A 19966-nucleotide genomic window follows, 5' to 3' on the forward strand; every position below is an offset into this window, starting at 1 on the left:
TAAAAAAAATCAACCAAATCTGGGAAGATTATCTTGTGATGGCAGAGATTGAATGTGAGAGCATGGAACGACAACTCTGCGTGGAGATTGACTCACTGTCTACACATACCCAGTCTGGTCTAACACACATACTGGTATGTAACATGCATTCTTACCTGTAATTTTCAAGTTCACCTTTCCCCAAACTTGCTTGTGTAGACCCAGTTTTGCAAAACACATATACTCTCCCTCATTGTTCTGGTCCTTATCAGGAACCTTGATATTGGGCAACCGTAGCGTTGAACCATTACCCACTTTTGTGTTATTGAAAGTCCAAGTAATGTCCAGCTTTTCACTAAAAAAAAACATTAGTCATAATACTGTATCATGATCTAACAATAATTGTAGCATAGCACTGAATGACATTTGAAAATACAATAGACAAACATACATTAAACTATAGATGAAAAAATAATGGACGGCCAACGCAACCAGGTTTCTTAGAGGAGACCAAAAGAAACTGTCCTGACCAGCTTTTGTGATGTTTTCGCAATCATCTTTCATTAAGATGAGATAAAATGGAACCAACTGTTCTGAACAAGTTTAATGAAGATTTCCCAAACTAATGTTACTTATAAAGTTCACAAGTTCATCCTTTAATTTTGCCTTCTGAACATTTTTTTTAACTTCACAGCGCCAAGCTTTTAACCCAGCCAATATATCATTGGGAAAAAATTTTCTGACTAAGATTTGTTAAGATTTTGGTATGAAATTTGCCTCTAGAGTGTTCTCAATGCAATCGTTGACATTGCAGACAAAAGGCTATCATAAGAGCCCACCATGAGCAAATAGGCAAACATGCCATATGTTTGGCGGTACATTAGACGTGCACCAAATATTTGAAAGGACCACTAAAATACAAGGGTAGCTAGTCGATTGGTTCTATAACTTTTGGATACAGTGTCTATTCTAGAAATCCAAAAGTAAGGGAAAAATTCCCCCCGCATTTAAAAAAATAGAAACAGAGCAGGGGGGCGCATTATCAAATTCTATTAATATACATTTTATTTAGTTTTAATATTTAATTGTTTGTGCATAATCACATACCGTCAAGTCTGTAAATACAATGTTTACTGCTTGTTAATAAATCAGCAAATCATATTATTCAGGGATCTGCGCTTCTTAGTGTTGACACAAAAATTGATACACGCACACTTTCCATGCAAATGACGTGATGCTGTACATGCAGCATGATATTTGCGCCATTTTATCGCCTAAAAATCAACACAAAATACATTAACTAAAAAAATTTGAAACTAGAATTTGTAAACATCGCGTTACCATACAAAATTGGAAGTATGTTTCGGAAATCAAATTGTATCATATGAGAATTCAACAAACCATTTACTATTGTATATTTTAAGTTCAATTATTATTTGTTAACACGCTTAAGGTGTTAAATTGGAACAATAATATGCATGCAATGCAAAATTTCCACAAGGATTACATCCGGTTGCCATCATCATGGAGGTATACACCTTTTGGTCCGATTATTGTGGTAGTTAAAACAAAGCCAACAAACTGCCAAAGAACCACACACTTATGGAAATTGTGTCACACGTCGTCTGCATGATTTTACTACATATATTTACTGCCTAGAAGTGCTGTCGCTTATCTAAAGCATGCTCTCTCATTGGCCAAAAACTTTTTTTATCAACACTAGGACGCTGCGCCTTTAGGCGCGCTTTAGTTGGGTAAAGGAGGCATGTAGATGACAGGTGATCATAAAACGGCTATCAAAATTTTCAGCGAAGTTGATATAGCTTTGATCTGTAAAAAAACTCATTGATATTGAGAGCGTGAATTTTCTCGCACACATGCTGAACATGTGCACAATCTTTGGAAAAATAGCGCGAATCGCGCGGCCTTGAATGGACACCGCTTACGTATCATTTTAAAATGGGTCTTGCAGTGCTTCTGATATTTACCCTCTAGAAGAGTAGTATGTGAAGATGCAGGTCAGTTCTGCAGTGTCCCCCGCAATCACTGTAACATCACTGCTGTACTTGAGCTCTGGAAGCCGGTCTCGTTCATTTGCTAGCAACAGAATATGAGCCTCATTTTGAGAAAAATGGTCTTAATGCATCAAAGTTAAGTTTCACTCCAGATAAGCAAGTGCTTTTTGCAAAGGCTAATCAGGGACGATACTTTTTGCTTTTATGGAATTTTTAGTTTAGCGGAGGTCTCTGCTGCACAAAAATCCAGTTTATTCGGAAAATGTTGGCAAAGTATTTTAAAACTACATGATGTACTTTTGTCTCATCATGGCGGTTAATAAACTTACTCACATGTTTTGCATAAGCTAGTTTTATCAGTGCCAAGTGCAAGCACAAATGCCAATAACTGACAACTGCCGTACATGCATTACAGGGAGGAGGATCTTTACATTAATAACGTTAAAATAAATAAAATTCGTCAGCATGAACTTTTTTGTTTTTCTCAAAATAAATTTTTGGGGGACATGTTAATTGGCGGATTTCTGATTTTTGGCGGAAAAAAGGGCTTTGTGTTGGTCATTTTCCAATCGACTTGTGTTAAAATAGAGGATCCGTGGACCTAATAAAACGAAGATTATTAATGTCCCTAGAATAATAATTATAATACAGTATGTGGCCGGAGTAGGAATAGAACCTACACTCCTCGAATATAAGTCTAGTGCTTTAACAAGTATGCTAGCAAGCCGATATCTCAAGTTTTCTGTAAGTTTTCCTATACCAGACTCCTTCACATAGAGTTGCTCGGTGTGTTTGTTCCTCACTTCCGTCAATGTGATCTTGTTCTTCGCTTCACATACGTAGATATAGCCGTCGTCTGACATTTCCACCCACAGGAAGTGTAGGGAGCCTGAAGTATGATAGCAATCAATAAGCCTGTAAGGGAAAAACAAGGAATAATGCGTGTGCAAAACGTGTCGTCAAAGATAACCCTGTTCAGTTTGCTTAGGCTAATCAGGAACGCCACTTTCCGCTTTTATGGAATTTTTCGTTTAAATAAAGTTTCTTCTAAACAAAAATCCAGTTTACGAGAAAAGTGTCGTCCCTGATTAGCCTGATTATTCACCTCATATCATGTGTTAACAAAATAATCAAAATTTCATAGATCTCAAACATTAATGCACCAGGATACGTTGTAAAATTAAGGATTGAGTTGCCTTACAAATTGTTTCAAATTTCATTTTTTTCAAGGTTCTTGCTACAAACAGAAAATCAAAACATAAAAGAAGAGTGCTGTTTGTTCATCTATGTTTGTCATTGTATGTAAAACCTTTGCACATGAAGATAAGGAGCACAATATGAGTCTCACTCAGGAAAAACTGGGCTAAATGCATGTGTGTAAAATATCGTCTCAGATTAGCCTGTGCAGTCTGCAGAGGCTAATCATGGACAACACTTTCTGTCTACACTAGATTTGTGTTTAAAAGAGGATTCCTCTAAACGAAAATCCAGTCTGAGGAGAAAGGGTCGTTCCTGATTATAGCCAACACTGTATGCACCTACATATAACCCAGATTTCCCAGAACAAAGCACAATGAACTGACTTACCATTGGGGTCAATGATCATACGTTCACTAACGTTCACTGGTTTGGCATCTGACAAAGTGTTGAGAACCTTTAACACAAACAATTGAAAAGATAAGCATAGTTATTTTACTCGTGTTGTGCAAAAATGGGTATTATGTCATATGTGGCTAGAGTAGTTCCAGACCAGCCTGCTAATCCGAGCAGTATACCTAATTTACCTCGGAACCCTTAGTGACTATAGCTGTTAGCTTAGCTCCTAACCAGACTTCGCGATTGCACAGGCTGGTCAGGAGTTTCGCTGGCAGCATACGGCACAAGGCATATTCTTCGATGATGAGGCTCGTAAATGGGAAATCATAAATGCTTTCGCATACATTTTAAATGCATTAAAATGACAATTATATTTTTACTAAAATGGGTAAGAAGTATTCCTGTTTGATATAAAAAGTCTAGTGAAAAGACCTTACACGTTACAAGACAAGGTCAATTCCTATTCATTCAAGAGCCTGGACTAATATGATGTTAAAATGTTCAGCACAAGCAAAACAGTGTATGCCCTGCACTCGTAAATACTGAAATAGGTATTCCAAAATGTTCAATCATATTATGATAGATAGACTGGAAAAGCAAATTTTTGTAGACAAAAAACACAAGTATATTACTTTCTTGATTTGTTGAACCGTTGGTTTTAATCGGATGTGGAATAATTGTTTCATTACTTGTCAATTTGGACAAATTATATTTTATGTCAGTTATTTGAACAGTTTCAATATAATTACCAAAATTTATGGAAATATTTTGATTGTTCTGGGATAAACTTGGCAATATGAGCAATTGGTTTTGTCGTCTATCACAAGAGTTAATGTATGGTTTTCTTATCGTCTTTACTTTTTCTGTTGCCTTCAGAACCATTATTGCAAATGATGCATGACTATTTAAACTAAAATGTTTTATAACCAATGCTATGGGAATCTTTCTCAAAACACAGGTGATTTTCGACGATAACAAAGAAGTGCTTTTATCAAAATATTCTAAACATTTTTCGCAAACTTTGACTTTGCCAACATTCTTGATGATTTCAAGGCGACCTACCTTTCCTCTCTGCCAGTTGAATGTCCATGCAGGGACACTCTTAGGGACGTTGATACAGTCCATCTTATGGTAATTACTCCTATAGACGTCCATATTGTCTGGGAACATGTTATCCCCATTCGGGAACGGATTTGCAACTATAATAGGACATAAGATGTTTTTATTAGCAGAGTTCTGGGAAAACAGGGAAAAATGCATGTACGCCTCCACATTGTCTGGGAACGTTTCTTCCTATGGAAACGCATTGCCCACTATAATAGGACTTCAGATGTTAAAATAAGACGTAAGATAATATAAGTTTTGTGTGTCTGTTTGGATAGCTAGTATCGCTGGTTTTACAGTTTTGAATTTATAATTATGTGAAGATATTTTATGCGATTATTGAGTTTTAAAAGCCTTTACTTTAGAACAGCAATCAATGACTCGAAGAAAACATTGCTTGCTAATTGCAATTAGTTTGTTAACACATATTTTGCATCCTGTACTCTCTAATATCAACATTCTGGACATATCATCGACCAAGGAAAAATCCATTTGGTAAGACTCGATGATGAGCTTAGCTGTGTAGTGATTAACAAGCATAGTACTAAGCGTCATCCGGTCACAACAAAATGTGCCAATGTTCAGATCAAACCAACCTGTTGCTGCAATACGAAAGTATGGTGTCATGGCTGTGCCGAATTCATTGGAAACAACACACTGATAGTCTCCCGTCAGTTGCTCGTTAAAATACTCTCCAATAAAAAGAGATCCCGTGTTAGCGTCGAATCTAGCTTCCTGCTCGCTAGCATTTAACTTTTCTCCATTGAATCTCCATTCATACCTGAAATATGTACTGAAACTTAAACATTAAATACAGTTGTTTTTAACTACGTCTCTTTCCATAGCATCTGCTTTACATATTATCAAGCAGTTTTAAACATCGAATTCGATCATTAATACCAATGATATGACAACCTTGCTTCAAAGCATTATTGTTCAAAATCGATAAGTAACCACATCAACCAGTCTTTGTCTGAAATTGAAGACTAACTTGAGAGTTGCAGACCCAGTGGCCACACAAAAAAACGTCCGGTTGTTCCCCTTACGGATGTACTCGAGGGGTTTAGGCCAGTTGTTACCCTGTAGAATGGGTGGTGTACCCCCTGAAATAGTGGGGGTAAAGTTAGGAGTAAGGTCAAAAATGAATTAACAAAAAATAATTGCAACACAGATATTGACCGCACAACTATTTATAGCTTTCCAATATTAACAAAGCGCTGACGTTTAAGCTTGAACATTTTAATATACCGTTATGTTCAATATGTTTGTTCCATACTGGAACCATTTGTAATAGATAAATAAAGAAATACCTCGCTCAATTAGTGTAATAGTGTTAATTAACCTGTTAAACAGGTTCATGATCTTAACCAATATTAAACTTAGGACATAATGCAACGGTGTAATACAAGTTTGAATATAGATAACCACCTATAATATAGTGCCAAAAATCAAGAACTGAGATTTTTAAATTGCTCCAATTTTATTTGGCAAAAAATTATGATAGCCAGAATACACCAACTTACGCTGTTCTTCTCAATCGTTGACATAATTGTTTTGGTTCCTAATTTTAAGTCGTTAAGTACCTTATCATATCCGTTTGCACCCGCGTAATTCAAATTCAAATGAAGGTGAAATGTGCCACATCATCATAAGAATGCTACTTTATAACGTGATGTAAATTAAGAACAAATTGTATTTATATTCCAGCTTAATTGTTATAGACTCCACAAGTATCAGTTTCCTGTCGGCGAACAATGAAGTTGATATGAAGGAGATCAATGAGGGTCCATTATATTACAGTGTCCATATTATACTGACGCCTCAGCTCAAAGCCACGGAACACATACATGAGTGTTGGGCGGACAGCCATTGTGTGAATTTATTATCAAAACGAAAAAAGGTTAACATGCGCTCACCTGAGACCTAACGGAACTGAATTTTATTGCGCAGGTAGCTCTAACAATGTTTCAAACTGCCCCCAACAAGAGGCAGCAATGCTTTTTAACAAACTGCAATTATTTGCAAATTCATCCCAGATACTATAACAACATTTTTTAATGTTCTGAGCAAGTTAATTTCCGGGTCAACCATATGGCGTGTAGAGTCTTAACATGTTTTCTTTTTAAGCCTCATACGGACAACTTTCAAGCCTTATGGTAGAATTCCATTTTTCTAATGGACTGAAGCCATACCCCAAACGAAACTTTTCTTTCGTTTGACCTTGATACCTAGTTTGTTAACCTACGAGACCAAATTCAAAACAAGGTCGAGATTTAATTAACAAAAATGTTTTGACTTTTAAGAAGTTATATGAACATTATGTAATAAATAAGTCTATAGAGATGCATCACTGCTATTCTTTAATTTGACCGCGTGATCTACTTTTTTAAACCCAAATTGACCCCGTTGAATGATTTCGGCTGAGATATCATTGGGGAAAATGTTCTAATAATATGTTATGAAGATTTGGAAATTTATGCTTCTCTACATTGTTCAGAGGCTTTTTCTTTAATTGGACCTCGTGACGTTCGGTTAGGTCCCACAGGACGCAGCTTTCAACTCGGCCTATATATCATACGGATTTTTTAAAACCCGTTTAATAATAAATTTTTGGTGAGCAATGCTGCTAAAAGAATGTTAATAATCTTTTGATTGAAAGGGGTTATAGTCACCAACTTGTTAATTCCGCATAATCCATTTCGATAATCGGGTAAGCTTCAATTGCAAAAAATAGTGTGACCACGTTTGATGAACACTGCGCTAAAATTGTGCGTTGTCCCAAGGGTATTCACATTCTTTTTTTTAAGTTTTACTCATATTTCAAAATGAAGTGACCCACTTCTAAAATCGGTCAAGTTTTCATTCACACGAATGTTCGGACCGAGTTTCATGGACACTGGACAATAAATACTACAGTGTTCACAAGGTTTACGACGCTTGACGAACGACGGACAAAGGAGATCAAAAACAATAAATCTAACCATGTGGTAAGGTGAGCTTCACAAAAATGTTAAAAAATGCCCCTAGTTACTAACTTGAGATTCTAAGGAATTGAATTGTGTTCTTAAATCCTAATTAGCATTAAAGCACATTAATGATTTCGGAAACTTGAGTAGATAGAATTATGAAATCGTAGGTTTTGCAGTACATTAAACGAGTGTTATTTAATTCGAAATACATCGATTTGTTGATCTTGGTGGGAGTTTGTCGTCTGTAACAACACTTTTTGTAATAAAAACCCGAATTGTAATAAATTATTACAAAGAGGGTTGCGATGCATTATTACATTTTGTTTTGACAGTAACAACTCGTTTTGTAATGTAAACCCGAAATGTAATAAATTGTATCATGTCAATTAAATACGAGATAGAGACTTTTTTAGAAGTTATTTTCATGTTTAAATAAGCTTTAGAGTAGGTATTGACAATTTACGCGACCTTTGTTCTAAAAGACTTCATTTAAAAATTGTGTTTGTAATACAATATTACAAAGTAGGTTGCGATGATTTACTTTATTTCGGGCTGATAGTAATAAACCCCGAAATGTAATACATCTAAATATGTCCAATTAAGTTCGAGATCTTGTCTTTTTTAAAGATATTTTCAAGTTGAAATTAGATTTATAGTAGGTATAGACAATTCACGCGACCTTTGTTCAAAAGACTTTCGCAAGCGGCCAGGCTGTCAAATTGACAGACAGTAGGTATACTTACGAGCGCAAATGCTGCTGATCGGATTGTATTTGAAAAGGGTTACCGCCTTTATAAATAGTCTTTCAAATATAAAGCGATGGTCCCTACATGCTCCTGATATTTCCTTAACACACAATTTCTTTTGTTTGGCCTATTCAGTACATAATGTTCCACTCACTGAAGTATCTCAACATCGAAATGCACGTAAATGATATATAAAATAGCTAGTGAGTAAATTCGTATGTTTGACGTAATGTATACGTCATTTGCGATAGCAGAACGGTTACACTTTAGATGAAACCTCTTATCAGTACATAATGGTCCACTCATTAGTGTGTGAATATTTTTTCTCATATCAGAATATAGATTTCGGTTTCCTTTGTTATTTCTAAAAAACGACATACATGTATTGAGTGTAATAAAAAACTGCCTTAAGGTTGACACAATCCAGGTAACTTAGTTCCCGCAACCAAACCTTGTCCTCCATTATACAGTACAGTAAGAATTTAACCAATAGTAGGATCATATTTCCTCTAAAGGTATTTTTTAATATGCGTCCAGTAAGCAATGACACTTATAACGCTCTTGTTCAAATGGTCAAGGGAAAGTACAAAAAGGCGGTAAGAGACCGAACTCGGGCAGAGAAGAATGCAGCAGTGCTATTCTGGCGAAATAGAGACAAGCTGAGTATTAAAGTCAGAAACGGAAAAAGTATACTTTCTATGACAATAAGCGTTTAGTTATTCAGGAATGTATGGCAGACATGATCCGTCAAAAGCAGTTGAAGTTAAAGGGTAGTGGGCCTCGTTCGCTAGCATATGAAATGAAGCAAAAGCTATCTGGTATAAGCGAACGGAAAGTAAGGACAGTTCTTGATTAAAGCGAAATGCACGGCCACCTGAATTGTAAATTTACAAATAAAGCTCCCATGAAGTTTGTTGAAGCAAATTATGTATTCGAGAAGGTCCAGATAGATCTGGTCAAAATTTCAGATGTTGAGGTTGAACACAGGAGGTTCCGATACAACTTTACTTTGGTAGACGTAATTTCAGGTACCTTTTCTGTCGACCTCTCGAAAATAAGTCATCAAACTGTGTTTCAAAAGCTTTAATGGATGTTTTTGGAGAGCACGGTTGGCCGAAAATCGTACAATGTGACAACGGCTCGGAGTTCCTAGGTGAAGTTGATAAGCTGTTAAAGGATAAAAATGTGAAAGTTATAAAGAGTCGGCCATATCATCCTCAGAGCCAAGGCAAAGTAGAACGTCAGAACAGGATTCTACGACAAAAGATTTCTCCGCTACCCTTTTGGAAAGAGGGTACCATACAAAAGGTATATACTAAAAGGAAATGTCTTACATAGATCGCGCGGCTTTTCAAGGTACCGAGTGATATATAGGAAACAGGATGATTCGGTCGTTACTGAATGGGTATCGGTGGAACACATAACAAGTAGAACGTTAGAAGAGGAAAGAAACAGAAGAGAGAAATCCTTACAAACCTTCCGAGAAAGTGAAAGACGAAGATTGCATAGAGAGAGGTTTTATATACCAATCAAAAGATCCGCCTGTGAAAACAATGTCGACGAAATGGTAGACGATGATGCTTGTCAAAACCCTCCACCGAATGATGTAAAATCATTCATTCATAATGAAGATATCCATATAGTTCATAATCCACAGGAGGCATCAAATTGCCAATTCAATTCCATCAGTCATCAAGTCAAGAATATAGGCATCTACAGGACAGGAATGCCACTCCGACAAATGGCAGTAGATCACATCAAAGAAAATAATCATCATTACAGCAGTTTTACTGAAGGCCCAATAGATAGATATTTACAACGAATGGCAAACAAAAACACCTTCGGTGACAACTTAACCCTTCTTGCCCTTGCTAGCGTTAAATTGTCAGTTCAATGTTTTAAACTCACAAGGCAGATATTATAACCGTATTGTTTCTAACACTGGCATATGCTCAGAAGACTTGACAACATTTGCTTTAGGGTTTTATCCAGAAATACACTACGTATCCATTAAACATATGAACGAAAGTGCTTTCCGTGATATATTAGACAGCATTACAATGCAAGTGTGTCTGAAAGTGAGAGCGATGGGAATTTAGGAGGTTTTGATGAAAATAAAAATAACACTGATAAAGATGGTTCTGAGTGCAATAGTGATGATATAAACAGTTTCGATGTGATTGAAAATGATGAACGATGTACTGGCAATGATGAATATGATTAAGAGAGTGTAGACATTGAAGAATATGATAATGGGACGGGTTCACATACCAATGACGAGGAGGAGGGGACTGTTACGATTCAAGATATGAAGGGGGGCTCTGACACAAATATGTTGTATGACGAGGGGAGTGTTTTAGATTCAAATAAAGACTATAATGAACATTGCCCCTATCATGAATCTGACGAAAAAAACATATGACAATAGGGCTGGTTCAGATAGCAACATGGACGATGAAGTGCATGGATCTGATGCAAATATTTATGACAACGGCAATGATTCCGAAAGCAACATGGGAGATGAAGAGTATGGTTCCAACACAAATACAGATGACGAAGGTAGTGGTTTAAATACCAACATAGAAGATGAAGTGAGCTTTCCTCTCACAAATTCATATGCCGAGGCTGGTAGCTTAGATATAATTGAAGAAAATCAAGAGGAGGATACAAACTCAAAATATTATGACGAAAGGGTTGATTTAGATATAAATACAGAAGATAAAGAGGTGAGCCAAGACTCAACAATCTATGACGAGGGAGTTGGCATAGGTGCGCAAGAAAATGATGATGAAAAACGAGATAATCAGGAGGGGGATTATTGCACCACTGATGATGCTGTGGAGGAGGTGGATTCTTTTAGCAATGCAAAGGAGGATGGAGAATCTAACCAGCACAATAATACGAGCATTCCTCACTTGCCTTATCTTGCGATTAGAAGAATCATGCATAACACAATTAGACTTTCTCTATTAATGCAGTATACATGGCAGAGGGTTAGTTACCAGTTCGCCGATATAGTAAGATAGTATGGATCAAGCCCTATTTTTTTCTTCAGATAGGCCCAGAGAACTCAGTGTTGCAAGACTCAGTCGTATATATGGCAGAAACAGTGGACTAATGCTTATAGTCCGCAATATGTTGAGTGAATCTGGTGGGCGTTGGTACAGAGCCTGGCTCACATTGGACAGTGTTGGCCTTGGTTGGTTTAAAGTCATCGACGTCAGATGGAGGTAAGGTAATTTCATATTTACATTTATCACGTAAAATGGAGGTAAAGTAACCTCAAACATATCTTTATAATGTCAAATGGAGCTAAAGTAACCTCAAACATATAATTATCATGTCAAATGGACGGAAAGTAACCTAAAATATATCTTTATCACGTCAGATGGACGGAAAGTAACCTCAAAAATACCTTTACCACGCACTCATATACACAACTGATAAAATGTTTGAAGATGTGTAGCTCGTTTGAGCACGAAGTGAACTATGATGATCGGTTTTCGTCTGCCGTCCGTTGTTCAATCCGTCCACAATTGTTTTTACAGCTTCTGCTAGTAATCAAGTGTGTCAATTTTAACCAAATATTATCTGACGCACCCCTACGTACTGATGACACAAGGGAGAACTATACATGTGCGCCCGTTAGTCCATCAGTCCGTTTTCCGTTCAGAAATTGGAACCTGTGACTGCGACTCGGTTTATTAGATGGTTACATGAAATGTACTGCTTTACAACGTGGATTATAGCGGGTACGTTTTCCCAAAAAAATTAAGTTCAAAAGACGATTATGTTTGATATCTTTAAAGAGGGACTCTCATCATGTTTTCGAAAGTTTAGAATTGACACAAACTAAATTTTTTCAAGATATCTAGCCTATTTACATGCATATTTTCATTAGCCACATATGAATTTATTTCATAAAATTAAACATTGCAAAAGTCTGCTTAAAATGCTTTTTAAAAACCTTCCGGTTGCAAACGTTACACTACAAGTTTATAAACCAGACAAGAAAACATATTTGAACACCATCTTAACAAAAGTTTGGTACATTTGGTTGATACCTTTTTCATTCTTCATAACAAAGAGGCATTCACTAAAAAGGAAAACAATAAGTTCTTGTTTTCTCGATCATTTCAGAGAAAAAAATGAGAATTTCTCTTTAGGAAAGATATTGATGGTTTTGGACTATGACGAGTTTGGCAGGCTTATTATAGACTGTTTTAAACAAAACAAAACAAAATGTGGTCATTTTAAAGAGAACAGTTTTCAACTTGTCTTATTTAAAATTCCAAAGAAGTATATAGCTTAGTTTTGAGTTTAGAAAGAAACTTATAAAAGTTAACCAGTTGCAGTTAAAAGGAATTTAGAAAGTAAAACATTGATATTTTTTATAAAATATAATAAACAAAAAACCATTTAAAAAAAAACACAAAACAAAAACCACAAAAAACCTGTCATATGGTTTTCGACCGTGACGAGGTTGACAGGCTTATTACCCTTTCCTAAGACAAGCGTCCATTGTAAACATTGGAACAAAATATTGAAAAAAAACACTATTGGATGTGAAAGGGTAAACCAACAGAAAACCGCGTTTCTTTCATTGTCCTCTTTTTTTCTCGTTCCTTTTATGTTAAATTATTGTATAAAATTTGAAATGTTCATCTGGCTCGTCAACTCGAATTGTAATCGAATTATAATCATGCGTCTCACCACACTTTATAGTTATTCATTATCTTAAATTATAACACAAACTTCGGGGAAATTGCCAAAATCTACCATTCAACTTGTTGAAAAAAGTTTTACATACACGATAGTTTGCATGGGAAAATTCATTACTATTAGAATTTAAATCACAAAACCACTCATTAAAATACGCGAATGGTATTAATGAATGGAACTCACTTTGTAATAATTTATTACATTCATTACTATTTCATGAAATATGTTGAAATACATGTCGCGTGAATTGTCATCAACCTACTATAAAACTTGTTTAAACTTGAAAATCACTTCGAAAATAACTGTTGTCTCGGACGTCATCGGACATCGAAGACTTAATTACATTTTGGGGTTTTATTCCAATTCGGGTTGTTACTGTCAACCGGAAATGTAATAATGGATCGCAACCCACTTTGTAATTATGTATTACATTCACATTTGTAAATGAAGTCTTTTAGAACAAAGGTCACGTGAATTGTTAATACCTACTCTAAAACGTATTAAAACGTTTAAATAACTTCTAAAAAAGTCTGTATCTCGGACTGTATCGGACGTGTTAAAATGTATTACATTTCCGGGTTTTTTTACACAGTGGGTTGTTACTGCCATCCCGATATGTAATAATGCATCCCAACCCGATATGTAATAATTTATTACATTTATGTTTGTTTGATGAAATGTATAAGAACGAAGGTCGGGTGAATAGTCAATTCCAACTCAAAATTGTTTTTAAACACGAAATAATATTCTAACAAATCTTTATCTCGGACTTTATCGGACATCGGACAACTTATAACATTTCGGGGTTTTATTACATAACGGGTTGTTAGTGTCAACCCGAAATGTAATAAGGCATCGCAACCCTCTTTGCAATACATTATTACATTCGTGCTTTTGTTATGGAGTCTACAAGAACAAAGTGTATTTAAACTTGAAAATATATATTCAGAACATATCTACATCTCGGACTTTATACGACATGGGCAAATGTATAACATTTTGGGGTTTTATTACAAAACGGGTTGTTACTGTCAACCCGAAATGTAATAATGCATCGCAACCCACTTTGTAATAAATTAGTACATTCATGATTTGTTGATGGAGTCTATAAGAACAAAGGTCGGGGGAAGTGTCAATACATTCTCTAAAACTTATGTTAACTTGAACATTACTTCAAAAATGACTGTATCTCGGACTTGTCTGACTCAGCAAAATTTATTACATTTCGGGTTTTTATTACAAAGCAGGTTGTTACTGTCAAAACGAAATGTTAAAATGCATCGCAACCCACCTTGTTATAAATTATTACATTTTGGGTTTTTCGAAAACTTATTTAAAATTGAAAATCACATCGAAGATAGATTGAATCTCGGGCTATGTCTACTCGGTAAACTGTATTACATTTTGGGGGTTAATTACCAACAGTGTTATTTTCTGTCACCCGAAATGCAATAATTTGTCGAAACCCACTTTGTAATTAGTTATTACATTCATGATCTCTTGGTGCAGTCTATTAGAACAAAGGTCGGGTGAATTCTCAATATCTACTTTTATTACAAATCGAGTTGTTACTGTCAAAACGAAATGTTATAATGTATCGCAACCCACTTTGTAAAATTTTTATAAATTTTGGGTTTTCGAAAAGTTATTTCAACGTGAAAATCACATCAAAAATAGATTGAATCTCGGACTTTGTCTAACACTGGACAATTTATTACATTCTAGGGTTTTATTACATACCCGGTTATTAATGTCAACCTGAAATGTAATAATGTATCGTAACACACTTTGTAATAATTTATTACATTCAAGATCTCTTGATGAAGTCTATAAGAACATTCGGGGGAAGGTCGGGGGAAGTCTCAATATCTACTCTAAAACTTATGTTAACTTGAAAATAACTTCAAAAATGTATCTCGGACTTTGTCTGACTTAGTAAATTTTATTACAGTTCGGGTTTTTATTACACAACGGGTTGTTACTGTCAAAAGAAAATGTAATAATGCATCGCAACCCACTTTGTAATGATTTAATAAATTCTGGGTTTTTCCAAAACGTTTTTTTTCTTGAAAATCACATCGAAAATAGATTGAATCGGAACACGGGAAAATTTATTACATTTTGAGGTTTAATTACACCCGGTTATTTTCTGTCAATACGAAATGCAATAATGTATCGTGACACACTTTGTAATACGTAATTACATTCATGATCTCTTGATGAAGTCTATTAGAATAAAGGTCGGGTGAATTCTCAATATCTACTTTTAAACTTATGTTAACTTGAAATAACTTCAAAAATGACTTTTAAACTTATGTTCACTTGAAAATAACTTCAAAAATGACTGTATCTCGAACTTTGTCTGACCTAGTACAATTTATTACATTTCGGGTTTTTATTATAAAACGGGTTGTTACTGTCAAAACGAAATGTAATAATGCATCGCAACCCACTTTGTCATAATTTATTACAATTCGGGTTTTTATTACAAAACGGGTTGTAACAGTCGTCTTCCATTGCGATACATGCAAACTATCCAAAAGTTATGCTGACTTTCATCATTGTATAAACGTGTATGGTGGTTTAAGTTTGACGAGTTTAAGTCAAAATCATGGTAAATTTGCTTATGTAACTGACATTACTCGTGTGCATGCAGTACTGTGTTTGATTTCAAATGTATGATACAACAAATAAGCAAACAAATTATTGACAAGTTTTATCACATGTGCAGTGTTAAAGGTATTCACTATAAATAGTAACCAACTCGAGAACCTGTATACATTAAATTTGTATAAGAATTTTAAATTGAACTCCCAATTAGAAATTTAGATACAATTGATGTATGTACATTTCACCGTACACTAATATTTATGAAACAAAAGCTGACAGCGTATGTAGACTTTTGGTAGGCCAGAAATACTTTTATGAGCATAGTTTTATAATTAAGAATATATTCAGCCTAATACCATGTTAAGTTGTTTTAAAAATTAACATTTCATAAATCATTGGTATATACTGCACTTTCAAAAACTAGACGTTCCCTTGTATTAGAGCACAATAAAAATGGCGATCTAGATCCTTTTATTGTTTGTAAACTGAGCATTACATGTAAAAAATAACATTTTTTCTAAATTGGGAAGCAAGTTATAGTGAGTAATGAAGTTTAAAAGCGAAAGGAGCTACCTCTATACCGTTTATATATTTTCAGTCTTGAACATTGTTAACTCGGTTGATGTAATCGATCGTTGCTTAAATACTCTTCACAAAGCATAAACTGCTTTCCTTATAAAATTAATGAATCCGGTTGTTGTACGCTTGCATTTCAACATAAAGAATTAGTCGATGAGACTGTGTGAGTCAATATTTTCCTGACACTTGTTAGAGCGTTTTTTATTCTTTTTATTCTCACATAACAGTAATAAAGTCTGATATGCCGTTATTTCGATAACCCAATTCCAATAGACAAAGTTAATAAAATGAAATAAATAGTACAAACACGTTACTGTTTATTAAAATGCCTTAGGTACTAAACATGTTTCGGCCATAGATTTCATCAGTAGTACATTAATATAAACAATTTCAAAGGAAGTGACGTCAACGTCATAAAATAACGTAACGTCGTTTGGCGGAAAAATGTATACAACAGTCTATTAGTAATAATATAATTTATAAAAATACATAGTAACAGTAGTAGACAAACATCAGATGTATATGTAAACTATGTTTATGTTCTATATGTCATAAAGCAGTTTATTAACTAGACCGTTAGGAATCATAGTTTTTAATTTATGTATCCAATATGTTTCTTTGCATAAACGGTCTTGATTGTTTTGAACAACATCAATAGGTACAAAGGAGAAGTCTGATAAAGTGCAATCATTTTCAGTGGATCAAAAATGTGTAGCAACATGTAAAATAGGATTTATTGAACAATTTCTGATATCAAATCTATGGCTATTCATACTGCGGGAAACATTCTGATTAGTTTGCCCGATGTATTATGTATTACAAATTACAATGTTTACATGTATTTAGATATATAACATTGCGCGAGGTACAATCAACATCATGGCGTAAATCATACGATAAACCAGTAACACTACTATTGAAATTTGAACATATGTTTATATTATTGCAATATTTTTTTCTTCTTTTATATAAAGACACAAAGTTACAAATTCAACATAATATTTTTTTCGAAAAATATATATATTATAGCATTAGCGAAACATCACCTTTTCTATAAACGGTAATATCAATTACTTACTGGCTTCCATACAGTTAGTTATTGCAGCACCAAGCACCAATGTTGATAAAAGCATGTTGGTATTTGAACACACTGAAACAATTATTTCGAAATCATTATATATTTAAATTAGAATAAGTTCAAGACAAGGAAGTCGTTGGTATAATTTATATTCTGTCCCTGAATGCCTCTTGTTCGAACTAGAGAAAAGCGAATTTGGTAATAAACTTTCTTTCCTACTTAAATCATAACTGTACACTATTCTAAATGATTTAATGAGTAAATGTATTAAATCAACAAAAACAAAACACGAAACTATATGCACTATTCCTTTTAAATTAAACGCACACAATTCATACATACATAAACATTATTTGTAATAAATATGTAATTGAATAATGTATTTTTTTTACTTTTATTTTTTTTAACGGACGCGCTTTGAACAATACTATTTCTATTACTACTCACTCAAATATATTCACTCACACGAACATACATTGACTTTAAAGAGGAGGGTCATGCATGAATATCATTTATAAGACTATTAAAGTGAAATGCAAGCAAAGTCTACAGAACATTTTAGTATTATTAACTTTTCAACCATTTTGGCATCTTTCAAACATGTTTGTAGTGCGTTTGTAGATTTCAGACATTATCTTGTCACAAACATATTCTTTCAGATATTTGCATGTATTTCTCTGATGATATTGTTTTCCCTTATGGAATACCCAATAACGTTTACACCAACTGTCCACCTTGACGAACCAATTGTGAAACCTAAAGAGAGTAGTGTCGGGAAAAGGATTAGTACTGGATGTCTGGATGGTGAAAACAGAAGGTAACTCCTTTAATCACGAACATCACAGGCAATGAAGCAATGTTGTTTAGGTAAAAGCAAATTATTAAATGTTTCTTACGAATGTTGACTTAGTCATATATGTGGCACCTCGAATAAGTCAAAATCAGCTATCCGCTAAGAAATGTTTATGATTAGCTGTTGCGATATTATTGGCACCTTCTGTCACCATGTTATAAAACTCAACGAAAACAAGAGGGCCTGAAAGGCCCAAAGTCGCTCACCTGAGATTCAAAAGAACTGACCTGTTCTATGCAGCACATGATGTCATAAGAACAAAATGTTCTTACCAACTTTCATGACTAGTGACCCCCCTGGCAGCCACATTTTTCAACAGAACAAGGTTTTATTATAGCCATATAAGGAAAAATGCTCCGCCCGCTGGCAGCCATGTTTTTGCAACCAACGGGCTTCATTTTTGAACTCGTCCAAGCTATTATTAGAATAAATCTTTTAATCAAGTTACATGAAGATCGGACAATCAATCTGGCCTCTAGAGTGTAAACAAGATTTTACTATAGCCATATATAGCCATATAAGGAAAAATGCCCTACCCTTTGGCAGCCATGTTTTTCAAGCAAACGTAACCATTTTCGAACTCATCCAAGATATTATTGAAACCAATCTTCTGACCAAATTTCATGAAGATTGGACAATAAATGTGGCCTCTAGAGTGTTAACAAGGTTTTACTAAAGCCATATATAGCCACATAAGGAAAAATGCCCCGCCCCCTGGTGGCCATGTTTTTAAAGCAACCAAAAACTATTTTCAAACACATCCAAGATATCATTGAGATAAATCTTCTCTCCAAGTTTCATGAAGATCGGAAAATAAATGTGGCCTCTAAAGTGTTAACAAGGTTTTACTATAGCCATTTAAGGAAAAATCCCCGCCCCCTGGCGGCCATTTTTTTCAACCAACCAGCAGCATTTTTAAACCTTTCCAAGATATTATTTGGATGAATCTTCTGACCAAGTTTCATGAAGATAGGACAATAAATGTGGTCTCTAGAGTGTTAACAAGAATTTACTATAGCCATATATAGCAATATAAGGAAATGTCCCGCCCCTTGACAGCCATGATTTTCAAGCAAACGTAACCATTTTCAAACTCATCCAAGATATCATTGAAACCAATCTTCTGACCAAATTTCATGAAGATTGGACAATAAATGTTAACAAGGTTTTAACAAGGGAGTTATATACTGGTATTAGAAAGTATGCACAGGTTATCTTTCTTTAACAGACTGTTCACATGTTTTCACTATATACATATAGAGAAAACGGCCCCACATCCTGGCGGCCATGTTTTTCCACCCATCATGACCATTTTTGAACTCGTCCGAGATATCTATAAAATCGATCTTTAGACAAAATTTCATTATGATAAAGCCAAAAATATGACTTCTAAAGTGTTCACAAGCTTTTTTCACCATATAAATATAAGGAAAATGACCCCCCCCCCCTTGCGGCCATATTTTTTTACCGAACCGAACCATTGTTGAACTAAACCGTCGTGTCCAGAAAACAAATGTTCTGACCAAATTTCATGAAGATTGGACCAAAAATGTGACTTCTAGAGTGTTTAAATGTTTTCACTATATACATATAGAGAAAAGTGCCCCACCCCCTGGCGGCCATGTTTTTTCACCGATCTAGACCATTTTCGAACTCGTCCGAGATATCAATGTAACTAATGTTTTGACCAAGTTTCATGATGATTGGGCTAAAAT

The 19966-nt window shown here is 34.8% G+C and overlaps 1 protein-coding gene across 2 annotated transcripts in view; it reads right to left on the bottom strand.

The window, feature by feature from the left end:
• The window catches only part of LOC127857001 (neuroglian-like), a 196532-nt gene that overhangs the window by 168487 nt on the left and 8079 nt on the right, over positions 1-19966 (bottom strand). Inside the window, exons 2-9 of one of the 2 annotated variants that reach the window (XM_052393254.1) lie at positions 17399-17470; positions 5686-5797; positions 5291-5475; positions 4653-4789; positions 3582-3648; positions 2755-2883; positions 1968-2076; positions 156-334 (exon numbers count right to left, since the gene is read on the bottom strand). In XM_052393254.1, coding sequence (XP_052249214.1) covers positions 156-334; positions 1968-2076; positions 2755-2883; positions 3582-3648; positions 4653-4789; positions 5291-5475; positions 5686-5797; positions 17399-17470 — 990 coding nt within the window. The remainder of the gene's footprint in view (positions 1-155; positions 335-1967; positions 2077-2754; positions 2884-3581; positions 3649-4652; positions 4790-5290; positions 5476-5685; positions 5798-17398; positions 17471-19966) is intronic. The other variant, XM_052393253.1, reaches the window with a different exon arrangement.

Source organism: Dreissena polymorpha, chromosome 14 (genome assembly GCF_020536995.1).
Source record: "Dreissena polymorpha isolate Duluth1 chromosome 14, UMN_Dpol_1.0, whole genome shotgun sequence".
Classification (NCBI taxonomy): Eukaryota; Metazoa; Mollusca; class Bivalvia; order Myida; family Dreissenidae; genus Dreissena; species Dreissena polymorpha.